At 48.4% G+C, this 13,636-nt stretch overlaps 1 protein-coding gene across 6 annotated transcripts in view; it reads right to left on the reverse strand.

Moving 5' to 3' along the window:
* The window catches only part of kazn (kazrin, periplakin interacting protein), a 165,773-nt gene that overhangs the window by 29,770 nt on the left and 122,367 nt on the right, over positions 1 to 13,636 (reverse strand). For 4 of the 6 annotated variants that reach the window (XM_033048423.1, XM_033048421.1, XM_033048424.1 and 1 more), the window contains 4 exons: positions 11,279 to 11,465; positions 7,534 to 7,664; positions 4,645 to 4,704; positions 383 to 506 (listed from right to left, as the gene is read on the reverse strand). In XM_033048423.1, the coding sequence (XP_032904314.1) occupies positions 383 to 506; positions 4,645 to 4,704; positions 7,534 to 7,664; positions 11,279 to 11,465 (502 nt within the window). The remainder of the gene's footprint in view (positions 1 to 382; positions 507 to 4,644; positions 4,705 to 7,533; positions 7,665 to 11,278; positions 11,466 to 13,636) is intronic. The other 2 variants (XM_033048422.1, XM_033048426.1) reach the window with 1 other exon arrangement.

Raw genomic sequence — 13,636 nt, forward strand, 5'->3', positions numbered from 1 at the left:
ACAGCTGTCCCTTCAGAATTCCAGCATCAGTAAATTAAAACACAGCTGTTTTTACTCCACAGATTCACAAGTGACGTTTTATCCACACAAAATTTATATATATATAATATGTATATATATACACACACATTAATTACAGAGATCGCTGGACCAGACCCAGCACGCGTGTAATTTAAAATTTAAAAACACAGACATGCACACAGCTAACGAGCACATGCGTGTGCTCACACACACACACGCACATTCACACCCAACAAGCGTGAGTGCCCACACGCATATGTCACGTGAGCGCACACACGCGCACACACACACACTCTCTGTGAGCGAGTGGCTGTTTATCACCAATCTGCATCTTCCTCTACGTAATAATCGGTAGAAGTACCATCAAACAGGCCGGGGTCCAGGGATTTCCGCTGCTTGCCCCTGGCGAACACCCGCGAGATGGAACCAAACACCAACTTCTCCTTCTTCTTCTTCCTCTTTTGTTCTTCTAGATCTTCTAGCGACTAATAATCAAAAAAACACAGAAAACTTCAGTTGCCTTTTTCCCCCCCAGCTATTAGGTATGAAATAAAATGTGTTTCACAAGTTATAATGAATGAATGCATGCTTATTGGCTATTTATTCACATACAAGGAATTTGCCTTGGTGCTCCGCCCACAAATGACAACATGACATACAGTGAGGAATGACACATAAAACATTAATAATAAAACATTATCGATTAAACATGTGAATTAAAGGGAGTAGAATTAGGCCATTCAAGTCCACTCTGCCATTCAATCATGGCTGATCTATCTCTGCCTCCTAACCCCATTCTCCTGCCTTCTCCCCATAACCTCTGACACCCGTTCTAATCAAGAATCTGTCTATCTCTGCCTTAAAGATACCCACTAACTTGTGGCCTCCACAGCCCTCTGTGGCAATGTTCCACAGATTCACCACCCTCTGACTAAAGACTAGTGGTTTTCCTACATCGGGGAACCGAGAATCAGAGTATTAAACACAGGTTTAAGGTGAGGGTGGGGAGAGATTTTATAGGAATCTGAGGGGTAATTTTTTCATACAGAGTGTGGTGGATTAATGGAACGAGCTGCCAGATGAGGTAGTTGAGGCAGGGACTATGGCAACGTTTAAGAAACATTTAGACATGGAAAAGACAGGTTTAGAGGGATATGGGCCAAATGCTGGCACAGTGCCCTCCATAATGTTTGGGACAAAGACCCATCATTTATTTATTTGCCTCTGTACACCACAATTTGAGATTTGTAGCAGAAAAAAAATCACAAATGGTTAAAGTGCACATTGGCAGATTTTATTAAAGGCCATTTTTATACATTTTGGTTTCACCATGTAGAAATCACAGCCATTGATTTAATAATGTTTTAATTTACTAAAGTAAACATTAATTTTAGTTTAGAGATACAGCACGGAAACAGGCCCTTCGGCCCACTGAGTCCGCACCGACTAGCACAGTGTGTAAGCTGTTCTACACACACTAGGCTCAGTTTACTTTTATACCAAGCCAAGGGGGGGGTGGGGGGTACTCAGCAGGGCCGGGTCAGAGCAGCTATAGCTCTGGGGATGAAGCTGTTCCTAAGTCTGGAGGTACGGGCTTAGAAGGCCTTGTAACGTCTGCCGGATGGTAGAAGTTCAAACAGACTATTGCAAGGGTGTGAGGAGCCTAGCAGAGTCGGCAGGCAGCAACATCGGACGGCCCACAGTTGTGGACTAAATATTGCTGCAGAACAGAACTAAAGACGCAGTGTGCTCAGCAGCAGCGCATTCACTGGCCAGCTGCACCGTGCAGTAAGCTGTCAGGTCAGCCTGGGCATTGTGATGAATTGCCCGCGCTTGGCTCGAAGGCATGACCCACATATTCCTGCGTTAAATGCAGGACTATCAGGCTTCCACCACCAGCCATTCAGAAAATGCGCACTGGCATCAAAGGAGATTAAGTTTTAATGTAAAAATATGGCAAGGCAGTACCGAGATAAATCTCCGGAGAAGGAAAAGAACACCATTTTATTTTCCGAAGGATAAAATGAATCTCACATTGGTTATTAAATGTTTAAAAAGGAACTGCAGATGCTGGAAAAATCGAAGGTAGACAAAAATGCTGGAGAAACTCAGCGGGTGAGGCAGCATCTATGGAGTGAAGGAATAGGTGACGTTTCGGGTCGAGACCCTTCTTCCTGCCCCCACCATCTCCACATCAGTCTGAAGAAGGGTCTCGACCCGAAACGTCACCTATTCCTTCGAAGAAGGGTCTCGACCCGAAACGTCACCTATTTCCTTCGCTCCATAGATGCTGCCTCAGCCGCTGAGTTTCTCCAGCATTTTTGTCTACCTTCGATACTGAGTTTTTCCAGCATCTGCAGTGACTTCACATAGAGATGCTGCCCGACCCGCTGAGTAGCCCCAGCATGTTGTGTCCAATGTTAGCTTAGTTTAGTTCAGGGAGCCCATTGGCATCCTACACGCTGGGGACAATTTACAGAAGCCAATTTGCCTACAAACCTGCAGGTCTTTTGGATGGTGGGAAGATACCTGAGCACCCGGAAAAAACCCCACACTCTCACAGGGACAAAGGACAAAGGAGATTTATTGTGCAGTGAAATTTGAGTTGCCATTGCAGCACACAAATAAAATAAACACAACATTATAGAATTTAACATTAAACATAACCCCCCCCCCCCCCCCCCCCCCCCCCCCGGCGGGATCAGCGTTTCCCACAGTGAGGGAAGGCAGCAAGGTTCAGTCCACTTCCTCGGTTCACCCGTGGCCGGGGCCTATTGAGGCCTTCGCAGTCGCCGCTACTCAACATGCAAACTCAACACAGACAGCACATGAGGTCAGGGTCGAACCCAGGTGCCTGGCGCTGAGAGGCAGCAGCTCCACCTGCATAGTTTAGAGGGACAGCGTGGAAACAGCCCACCGAGTCCACGCCGACCAGCGATCACCCCGTACACTCGCACTATCCTACGCACCAGACATAATTTACAAATTTACCAAAGCCAATTAGTCTGCAAGCCTGCAGGTCTTTGGAGTGTGGGAGGAAACTGGAGCACCCAGCGAAAACCCACACAGGTCACGGGGAGAACGTACAAACTTCGTACAGACATCACCCGTTGTCAGGATCGAACCCGGGTCTCTGGCGCTGCGCCACCGTGCCGCCCTTGGGTAATGGGTCACAAAGGGGCCCGCAATTCAGTTAAGGGCTTGTAGAAAGGAAGGGAGCAGGAAAGCCCATGGGAAATAGATGGGGAATAAGACACCACGCTCAGGGGAGCAGACACTTGCTGAACTGAGGGAGGGGAGTTGGCTTGTCAGACTGGAGATTAAGAGGCTGTCTTTTAAAGGAGACAGGCCCAAATGCGATCTTTTCAATGAGATTAAGATACTTTATAAATAAATGGAATTATGGAAAATACCACAGCAAATCGAACAAGTGATTATTTGTACTTTTTTGTTTAATGGCGACATGTACACTTGTATTGAGCTAAGAGTTAAACAATCTCCAGGTTAATGTTCCTTGCCCAGTACAATTGCTGCTGTACTCTGTCTCTGATTACTGGTGGGTGCAAGGCTATCATGACTTAGTGACTGGAATAACTGATTACTATTAAGCAAGGGTCAAGAACATGGAGTGAGTTAGAGGCTCGTGGAAATGCAGACACTGGAATCCTGAGCAAAACACCAGGTGCTGGAGGGGATGGCACGGTGGCACAGCGGTAGAGTTGCTGCCTCACGGCGCCAGAGACCCGCGTTCGATCTCGACTACGGGTGCTGCCTGTACGGAATTTGTACGTTCTCCCTGTGACTTTTCAACGCAATCTTCGGTTTCCTCCCACACTCCAAAGACGTGCAGGTTTGTAGGTTAATTGGCTTGTTATGAATGTAAATAGTCCCTTGTGTGTTGGGTAGCGTTAGTATGCGGGGATCGCGGGTCGGTGTGGACTCGGTGGGCTGAAGGGCCTGTTTCCGTGCTGTTTCTCTAAACTAAACTGAACTGAACTGCACCTTTGGTGGGAAGGGACCCAACCCAAAGCGTCGTCTACCCGATCCCTCCACGGATGCTGCCTGACCTGCTGTTGCTCCAGCACCTTATGCATTGCGATGGAGTGATCTAGAGGTAACTAGTCTTTAAACCCCTGTCCCACGGTACGGGTTCATTCAAGAGTCCTCCCGAGTTTGCCCTGATTCGAACTCGGAGATTTACGGTAATGGCCGCTCGTCGGTACTCGGGGCTCTCGTGGACATTTTTCAACATGTTGAAAAATCTTCACGATTCTTCCCGAGCTTCCCACTTATCCCGAGTACCTGCCATTAGCATTACGAGCCGCTAAGAGACGTCCCCGAGCTCCGACGTACCCGCTACGTTCATTCTCCCTGCTTACCGAGTTTGATTTTTTTTTAAACTCGGGAGAGCTCTTGGAATGAACTTGTACCGTGGGACAGGGGCTTTAACTTAGCTCACTCACATTAGCATATCGCTGAAATATCTTTGAATATAACTATTTCACAGCATGACTAACCTGCTCTATTTAAACCAGTGGCATAGATTCATATTCATTACTTTATTAATTAATGCAGTCTCATTACTCATCCGTTAAGATCGCTAAAGAGTAGATGCTGCCTCACCCGCTGAGTTTCTCCAGCTTTTTTGTCTACCTTCGACTTTTCCATCATCTGTAGTTCTTTCTTAAACATAGGATAAAGGGTAGTTTAGTTCAGTTTAAGTTTTAGTTTGACACGTGTACCGAGGTACAGTGAAAAGCTTGCTAACAAGAGTACAATTGGTGCAAGATAAAGTCCGATTAAAGATAGTTCACAAAGCTGGAGTAACTCAGCGGGACAGGCAGCAGCATCTCTGGAGAGAAGGAATGGGTGACGTTTCGGGTCGAGACCCTTCTACAGACTAGGTTCGGACTGTAGTCTAGCACAGGGGTGGGCAACCTTGTTCTGCATAGGGGGCGGGACGCATGTCTGTGAGTGGGTGGCGGGCCTCATCTATCATGTGTACACATGGATCCCGCCCCGGATGGCAGGCATCAAATCACGTGCTCACAGAAGTTAGACAAAACAGCTGGAGAAACTCAGCGGGTGAGGCAGCCTCATGCAATCCTCGCATGTCTCACCCGCTGAGTTTCTCCAGCATTTTTGTCTACCTTCGATTTTTCCAGCATCTGCAGTTCTTTCCTAAACGTACAATGAGTTCAGGCCTGGCGTGGGAATTGAGGCGTAGACAATGCTGCAGGTTCAGCATCAAGTTCTGGACGAGAGAGCCATTACGTTTGACAGCTGAGAGAAAGGTCATTGGGCCCATTGTGTCGACGCCAGCTCTCTCCTGGAGCAATCAACATCCAATCTCACTGTCCTAGTCTTCTCCCCAAAGCCCTGGCCAATCTTGTTTCCAGTTTGAACCGTGATAGATACAGTGCTCTCTATTTCAATCACTCCCTGTCGTAAAGCAATCTACATTCTACCAACCCCTCTGTGTTAGTAAAGTTGCTCCAACCTCTCAGCTGCCTCTCCCAACTATTGACTCCACCTCACTAACCCCTGAACCAAAGGCTGTAGGTTTTCCCTTCTGGCTCCTTGATTATACCTTTACTTGACCTTCCCTCCTCTAACAGCAGCATCAGCATCAATCGCCCATGCGTTCCATATCCTTGACGCTGAATGACGATATTAAACGTACCAGGATTGTGGAACTGCAGACATCAGGTGCACCTCACCAGAAGCATAAACTGCCCTGTCAACGTTCCATTCAGCTAAACATTTAGTTTCAAGTTTGCTTTTAAAATCCCCCTAAATTCTGCCAGTGGTTCTCACTGGGTATGTTCAAGAAAGAACTGCAGATGCTGGAAAAAACGAAGGTAGACAAAAATGCTGGAGAAACTCAACGGGTGGGGCAGCATCTATGGAGCGAAGGAAATAGGTGACGTTTCGGGTCGAGACCCTTCTTCAGACTGGCTATTTTTAAATCATTGGGTATTTTTAAAGCATCGATGGATAGATTCTTGATTAGTACGGGTGTCAGGGGTTATGGGGGGGAAGGCAGGAGAATGGAGTTAGGAGGGAGAGATAGATCAGCCATGATTGAATAGTAGACTCGATGGGCCGAATGGCCTAATTCTGCTCCTATAATGTACGGTTTTAAAGGTGGATTCTGACCTTGCCCAACTGTGAGATTATCAGCTGTGATTATCTACATCTCTCCTTTTTAAATCAATGACTTGCGGATTTGATACCCCGTATTTTATATTTAACCCAGCATCAAAATAAAATAGGTGTTGCCTGTGTGGAGTTTGCACGTTCTCTCTGTGGCTGCGTGGATTTCCTCTGTTCCCTCCCACACTCCAAAGATATTTGTAGGCTTGTAAGTTAATTGGCTTGGTAAAAATTGTAAAATTGCCCCTAGTGTGTGTAGGGTAGTGTTAATGTGTGTGTGTGTGTGTGTGTGTGTGTGTGTGTGTGTGTGTGTGTGTGGGGGGGGGGGGGGGTGCTGGTTGGTGGGGAGAAGGGCCTGTTTCCGTGGTGAATCTCTAAACTGAACTAGGGGCCTCCACAGCCGTCTGTGGCAATGAATTCCACAGATTCACCACCCTCTGACTAAAGAAATTCCTCCTCATCTCCTTCCTAAAGGAATGTGCTTTTATTTTGAGGCTGTGGCCTCTGGTCCCAGACTGTCCCACTAGTGGAAACATCCTCTCCACATCCACGTCTTTCACCACCCTCTGACGAGAGAGAGAGAGAGATAGATAGAAAGAGAGCGAGGAGTGTGTGCGTATGCATGTGCGCGCGTGTGTGTATGTGCGTGCGTGCACGTGTGTGTGTCGTTCGTGTATGTGTGTATGCGTGTGCGCGCATGTGTGAGTGTGTGTGTGTGTGCGCGTGTTGTACGTGTACGTGTGTGTGTGTGTGTTGTTCGCGTGCGTGCGTGCGCGTGTATGTTGTACATGTGTGTGTGTGCGTGTGTGTGCGAGCGTGTGTGTGTTGTACGTGTGTGTGGAAACATCCTCTCCACATCCACGTCTTTCACCACCCTCTGACGAGAGAGAGAGATAGAAAGAGAGCGAGGAGTGTGCGCGTATGCATGTGCGCGCGTGTGTGTATGTGCGTGCGTGCACGTGTGTGTGTCGTTCGTGTATGTGTGTATGCGTGTGCGCGCATGTGTGAGTGTGTGTGTGTGTGCGCGTGTCGTATGTGTATGTGTGTGTGTGTGTGTTCGCGTGCGTGCGTGCGCGTGTATGTTGTACATGTGTGTGTGTGCGTGTGTGTGCGAGCGTGTGTGTGTTGTACGTGTGTGTGGTATGTGTGTGCGTGCGTGTGTGCCTGTGTGTGCGCGTGTGTGTGTTGTACGTGTGTGTGTACGTGCGTGTGCGTGTGTGTGTACGTGCGTGTGCGCGCGTGTCTGTGTGTGTGTGTGTGTGTACGTGCGTGTGCGCGCGTGTCTGTGCCTGTGTGTAGCTTGAGCTGAGCTAGTGAGGGTGGGACAGTGTGGTGATCCCCGGTGTGGCTCCTTACATTACAGAGCGAGTGTGTCCGATGTCGTGGTGAGTTGATGTCACTCGGTGTGGATGACCTTTCACCCTCAAGTAGCGAGGCGTCTGAGACGGTGGATGGCTGCCTCGAGTGACACGGACTGACCCGCACTCCTGCGTAAAAATTAAACATAAACATCCATCAACACATGACCTGTCATCTTGGACCTCAAATGAGGTAAGGACCTTCCCCCCCCCCCCCCTCCCCCCCATTCTCCTCCTCAGCCGAAGATAATATTTAACTACCGGGTCAACGTTGACTATGTGGTTAAGTGGTCACTGTAAACAGCTCGATGGTAATCATGACTGGTTAGCACTCAACAAAAACCTTTCACTGTACCTCAGTACACGTGACAATAAACTAAACTGAAGGAGGCCTTCATCGGTCGAGCGATTGCGTATGGAAGTTGGGGAGGTCATGTTACAGTTGTACAAGATGTTGGTGAGGCTCAGTAGAAGGGTCTCGACCCGAAACATCCCCTTTCCTTCTATCCAGAGATGCTGCCTGTTCCGCTGAGTTAAGGGCCTGTCCCACTTAGGCGACTACAGGCGACAAGGCTGTGGCCACATGGTCGCGGGGTGACGCCTGTATGGTCGTGAGTTGTCTCCTAACGTTTTTCATAACGTTTTTCTGGACGCCGCTGGATTTTGAAATGTTCAAAACCTTTCGGCGACTGTGGGCTGGACGTAGCTTGTCTTCTCCTGACGTAGGTGCTGCCGTAGGTTGTCGCCGGGTGACGCAGGTTGTCGCCGGGTGATAACTTCGGTGAATTCCATTGGCGACTACCTTCGTCAACCTCCGACAGGTACCGGCGACTGAAATGTCTTGAGTTGTCGCCGACAGGGTCGTACCTTGTCGTAGCTTGTCGCGGGGCAGACGCAGGTTGACTTTGGTTGTCTTCGATTCCTCCCACACTTCAAAGACGGTGAGGTTTGTAGGTTAATTGGCTTGGTATAAATGTAAAAACTGTCCCTGGTGTAGGATAGTGTTAATGTGCGGGGATCGCTGGTCGGTGCGGACTCGGTGGGCCGAAGGGCCTGTTTCTTCACCGTATCTCTTAAAACTCAAACTCCAAAACTACCCAAATGTTGTTTTAAAGATCCATGAGGTCACAAAAGAGTGTTTGACATAAAAGAGGGTGAAAGCTAGTTCAGATTTATTTTAAGATGCGTGTAACTCCAGGCTATTAAGCTACGGGATGAGAGACCATTACATAACACCTCAGCCTGAGGGAAAAGCAGCGGCTGCTCAACAAAAATTCATTAAAAGATAAAAGATGTCAATCTCATCCACCACCAGGAGATAATTGTATACGGTAGAATGAGTAAATAAATCCGTCAGAATCCACAACTAAGATGAACGACTAAGTGGTGGGGAGTTGGGCCAAATATGGAACGTGTTAACTGAATGGAAACAATAAGGGATCATGAATCAGCCAGGGACATCAGAGGGGTTTGTTTAGAGGCATTTAGTTTACAAGAAAACTTCCATTAAGTTTTATGTGATTTGGAAAATTTAAAATATCAGACGCTTAAAAGACTCTTCCTGTTATTCAGCCGTTTATAAAACAAGACTTTGACAAACTTCAAGTTGCAGAATAAAAGGGAAACAGATCGAACTAGACCAAAGTGCAGCTTATTGTGGCCTAAGACATTGTCGCTGTTGAACAAGGAGACCCCCTGTGAATGCAGACCCTGGCTGGGGCCACGGAGAATCTGCTTCCCGCTACTTGCTTTGATCCATCAGTAGGGCCCTACTGCTGATAGACACTAAATGCTGGAGTAACTCAGCGGGACAGGCAGCATCTCTGGAGAGAAGGAATGGGTGACGTTTCAGGTCGAGACCTGATGTTTTGGGTCTGAAGAAGGGTCTCGACCAGAAACCCATTCCTTCTCTCCAGAGATGCTGCCTGTCCCGCTGAGTTACTCCAGCATTTAGTGTCTATCTTCACTTAAGTTACATTATAGGAACAACCTTCTCCTGCGCACACACATACACTCCAACCCTGCTTGTGAACAAGTTCACATCCACTGCCTTTTATGTCTTTATCAGTTGCATCTAGCCAGTCAAACCTCTGAGGTCAAAGCTGAATGGGAACAATAGCAAGCAGTGAGGGACTCAGCACTCCTTGATACCACTTATTGGATTTTAATCAAGGGGTTTGGACAACGTTTATATAAAATGACAGCTACCTTGACTAACCAGTGGGAATGTAATGAAGGGGATTGAGCAGCCTGTACACGGAATAACATTCATGTGTGAGCCAACCACTGGTGAATGTTGAGGTATCTCACTGCTCATCTATCTCGGGGCAGCACGCTGGCACAGCGGTAGTCTTGCTGCCTCACCGCGCCAGGGACCCAGGTTCAATGCTGACTCCGGGTGCTGTCTGTACGGAGTTTGCACGTGCGTGACCTGCGTGGGTTTTCTTCGGGTGCTCCCGTTTCTTCCCACACTCCAAAGATGTCTCTGTTTGTAGGTTAATTGGCTTCTGTAAATTGTCCCTAGTGTGCATCTGGTCGGCGCAGACTCGGTGGGCCGAAAGGGCCAACCTGTTTCCGCGATGTATCTCTTAAGTCTAAAGTAAAGTCTACCAGTGTTCTTCCAGTGCTAAGACTTTATTTTTTTCCACCGCCACTCCTATCCGCCTGTCTTTGCCTCTCAATTATACAAGTGCTTGAAATTCAATCCCCTCTGAGAGCTGCACGTACCCTGTACCCATTTATGGTTTGAAGTGGGGGTTTTCATTCAAAGAATGGATGGAAAAGCTTCCCCCAGTCAGAACATTCTTAGAACATCGCAGCTGAGAAATTGGATCCATCACCAATTCAGAACAATTTTTCCCTTGATATGTTTAAGAAAGAACTGCAGATGCAGGAAAGATCAAAGGTAGACAAAAATGCTGGAGCGGGTGAGGCAGCATCTATGGAGCGAAGGAATAGGTGACGTTTCGGGTCGAGACCCTTCTTCGAAGGAATAGGTGACGTTTCGGGTTAAGACCCTAGGTGACGTTTCGGGTTGAGACCCTTCTTCGAAGGAATAGGTGACGTTTCGGGTTGAGACCCTTCTTCGAAGGAATAGGTGATGTTTCGGGTCGAGACCCTTCTTCGAAGGAATAGGTGACGTTTCGGGTCGAGACCCTTCTTCGAAGGAATAGGTGATGTTTCGGGTCGAGACCCTTCTTCGAAGGAATAGGTGACGTTTCGGGTCGAGACCCTTCTTAGAAGGAATAGGTGACGTTTCGGGTCGAGACCCTTCTTCGAAGGAATAGGTGACGTTTCGGGTCGAGACCCTTCTTCGAAGGAATAGGTGACGCTAACACTATCCTACACACACTAGGGACAATTTTATATTCATACCAAGCCAATTAACTTACAAACCTGTACGTCTTTGGAGTGTGGGAGGAAACCGAAGATCGCGGAGAAAACCCACACAGGTCACGGGGAAGAACGTACAAACTCCGTACAGACAGCGCCCGTAGTGAAGATGGAATCTGGGTCTCTGGAGCTGTGAGGCAGCAACTCTACCGCTGTTCACAACAACATTTGGTCAGAAAGAGAAGTCTGAATGAACAAAATCTTGAACAAAATGAAATAAAAACTGAGGAAGGGTCTCGACCCGAAACGTCACCTCCAGAGATGCAGCCTGTCCCGCTGAGTTACTCCAGCGTTTTGTGGTACTCTATCATTGAAGAAACCTGGAGTGCTGTTGGTCTGCGATCTCTTACCTTGCCTGTCTACCGTGTGGTGGTGTGCGTGGTACAGTGTTTGCTGGCTCTGGCGGATGGCTGCGGTCAGCGGCAGGTCGGACTGCGTCACCCACTCCTGATTGCCGTTCAACATGCTCTCGCTCGGCATGGCCAGGGAGTGCCTCTTGGGGACGTCCTTGGTCAGGGTGGCTAGGGACTGCTTGGCCTACGAGAGAAGAAGAGGCTGGGTGAAAACCCTGCGGTACAGAGGGCGAGGGGGGGGGGGGGTGCGATCCAAAGTGGGGACCCTTCGGCACCGACACAACGTACACCACAAGGGGGAAAAAACGTGCAGGAGCCTCGTTGTCGCCTACAGCACAATCACCATGGAAAGGGTTAAACCGGTTGCTCAGCAAGAACCTGGGCCTACCTCGGCTGGCTGAGAAACTCATGCAAGACTGCGTGCATTCACAAACACACACAATGCCACCTCTCATCACCATTCAAACGCTCTGAAATAGCAGTACTGTGGCTGAGCCGCTGATAGGACCTGTATACAGCGCCCTCATGCTGGAATGCACCTCTGTTTAAGGTCCTTGGTCCACAGATCAATTTGATGGCCACTGCGGTGAGCTGAAGAAACTCTCAGCGGGCAGCAATCAGGAGTGATATCTCTCTGACCGGGACGTGGTTGGAGAAATGGCTAGAATAATGGCTGAGAGAATGGAGCGGCTGGGCTTGTACACTCTGGAGTTTAGAAGGATGAGATGGTATCTCATTGAAACATATAAGATTGTTAAGGGCTTGGACGCACTAGAGGCAGGAAACATGTTCCCGATGTTTGGGGAGTCCAGAACCAGGGGCCACAGTTTAAGAATAAGGGGTAAGCCATTTAGAACGGAGACGAGGAAACACTTTTTCTCGCAGAGAGTGGTCAGTCTGTGGAATTCTCTGCCTCAGAGGGCGGTGGAGGCAGGTTCTCTGGATGCTTTCATGATAGAGCTAGATAGGGCTCTTAAAAATAGCAGAGTCAGGGGATATGGGGAGAAGGCAGAAACGGGGTACTGATTGGGGATGATCAGCCATGATTACATTAAATGGCGGTGGAGGCTCGAAGGGACGAGTGGCCTACTCCTGCACCTATTGTCTATTGTCTAATAAATTGGCCGTCTTCCTGCACTCATCAAAAACGCTTCAGGAGAAGGGACGAGGGGAACAGTCTGCTGACTGGAAGAGATAGAGGCCAATGGTTTGTCATGCAAGGATCGGTGGGCGAGTGGTGGGGCGGGGGGAATTAGTTACAAATAACAACTATTTTTATGGAGCATCCATCATATTAACACACCATTAAATGTCCCGTTAGGTAATTGGCAATTCTTAGTTGATATTCAATGAGCCCCTCTATGTCAAGTCAATGTACCTTTGTGTTGGGCAGTTGAGTTTGGTTTTGGCCTTAAAAACATCCAGATTGATACACGGGGGAATGGAGGGATGTGGATCATGTGCGGGGAGGTGAGCGTAGTTTATCTTGGGCACAGACATTGTGGGCCGAAGGGCCTGGTCCTGTTACCTCCTTAGTTGCAAGGCCCACTTGTGAAGAGTTGACATTTGGGCGGTGAGGATATGAGAGTTGATGAGAAGTTTTGGAACTGAATACAAGACAAATGGGGACCAAAATGAATTGAATATCGAGACCCGAAACGTCACCTATTTCCTTCGCTCCAGTTCAAACATTAGTTGTATGTTTAAGAAGGAACTGCAGATGCTGGAAAATTGAAGGTAGACAAAAATGCTGGAGAAACTCAGTGGGTGAGGCAGCATCTATGGAGTGAAGGAATAGGTGACGTTTCGGGTCGAGACCCGAAGGGTATCGACCCGAAACGTCACCTATTCCTTCGAAGAAGGGTCTTGACCCGAAACGTCACCTATTCCTTCGACCCGAAAGGTCACCTGTTTCCTTCGCTCCATAGATGCTGCCTCACCCGCTGAGTTTCTCCAGCATTTTTGTCTACCTTCGATTTTCCCAGCATCTGCAGTTCCTTCTTAGACAAGGAATGTAAGCAGGCTTACAACAGACACGTTGTCAGATGGGAAGTAGGGAGTTCAGTTGGAAGGACCTGCACACCGATACACTAAAACATTTGGCTTCTATCACAGGTAGTGTGATACACCGCCTTGACTGATGTGTGTTGCCGTGCCGACCAGGTGACACAGCTGGCTTTGGAAGGGGTGGTAAGTGTTTGAGAGGTTTCGTTATAGTCCTACAGCGTGGAAACAGGCCCTTCGGCCCAACTTGCCCACACCGGCCAACATGCCCCAGCTACACTAGTCCCACCTGCCTGCGTTTGGCATGTAATCGGAGTCTTTCAGAGCGTAAGACTTAAGAGCATAAGGGTG

The sequence above is a fragment of the Amblyraja radiata genome, chromosome 31 (genome assembly GCF_010909765.2).
Source record: "Amblyraja radiata isolate CabotCenter1 chromosome 31, sAmbRad1.1.pri, whole genome shotgun sequence".
In the NCBI taxonomy this organism is placed as follows: Eukaryota; Metazoa; Chordata; class Chondrichthyes; order Rajiformes; family Rajidae; genus Amblyraja; species Amblyraja radiata.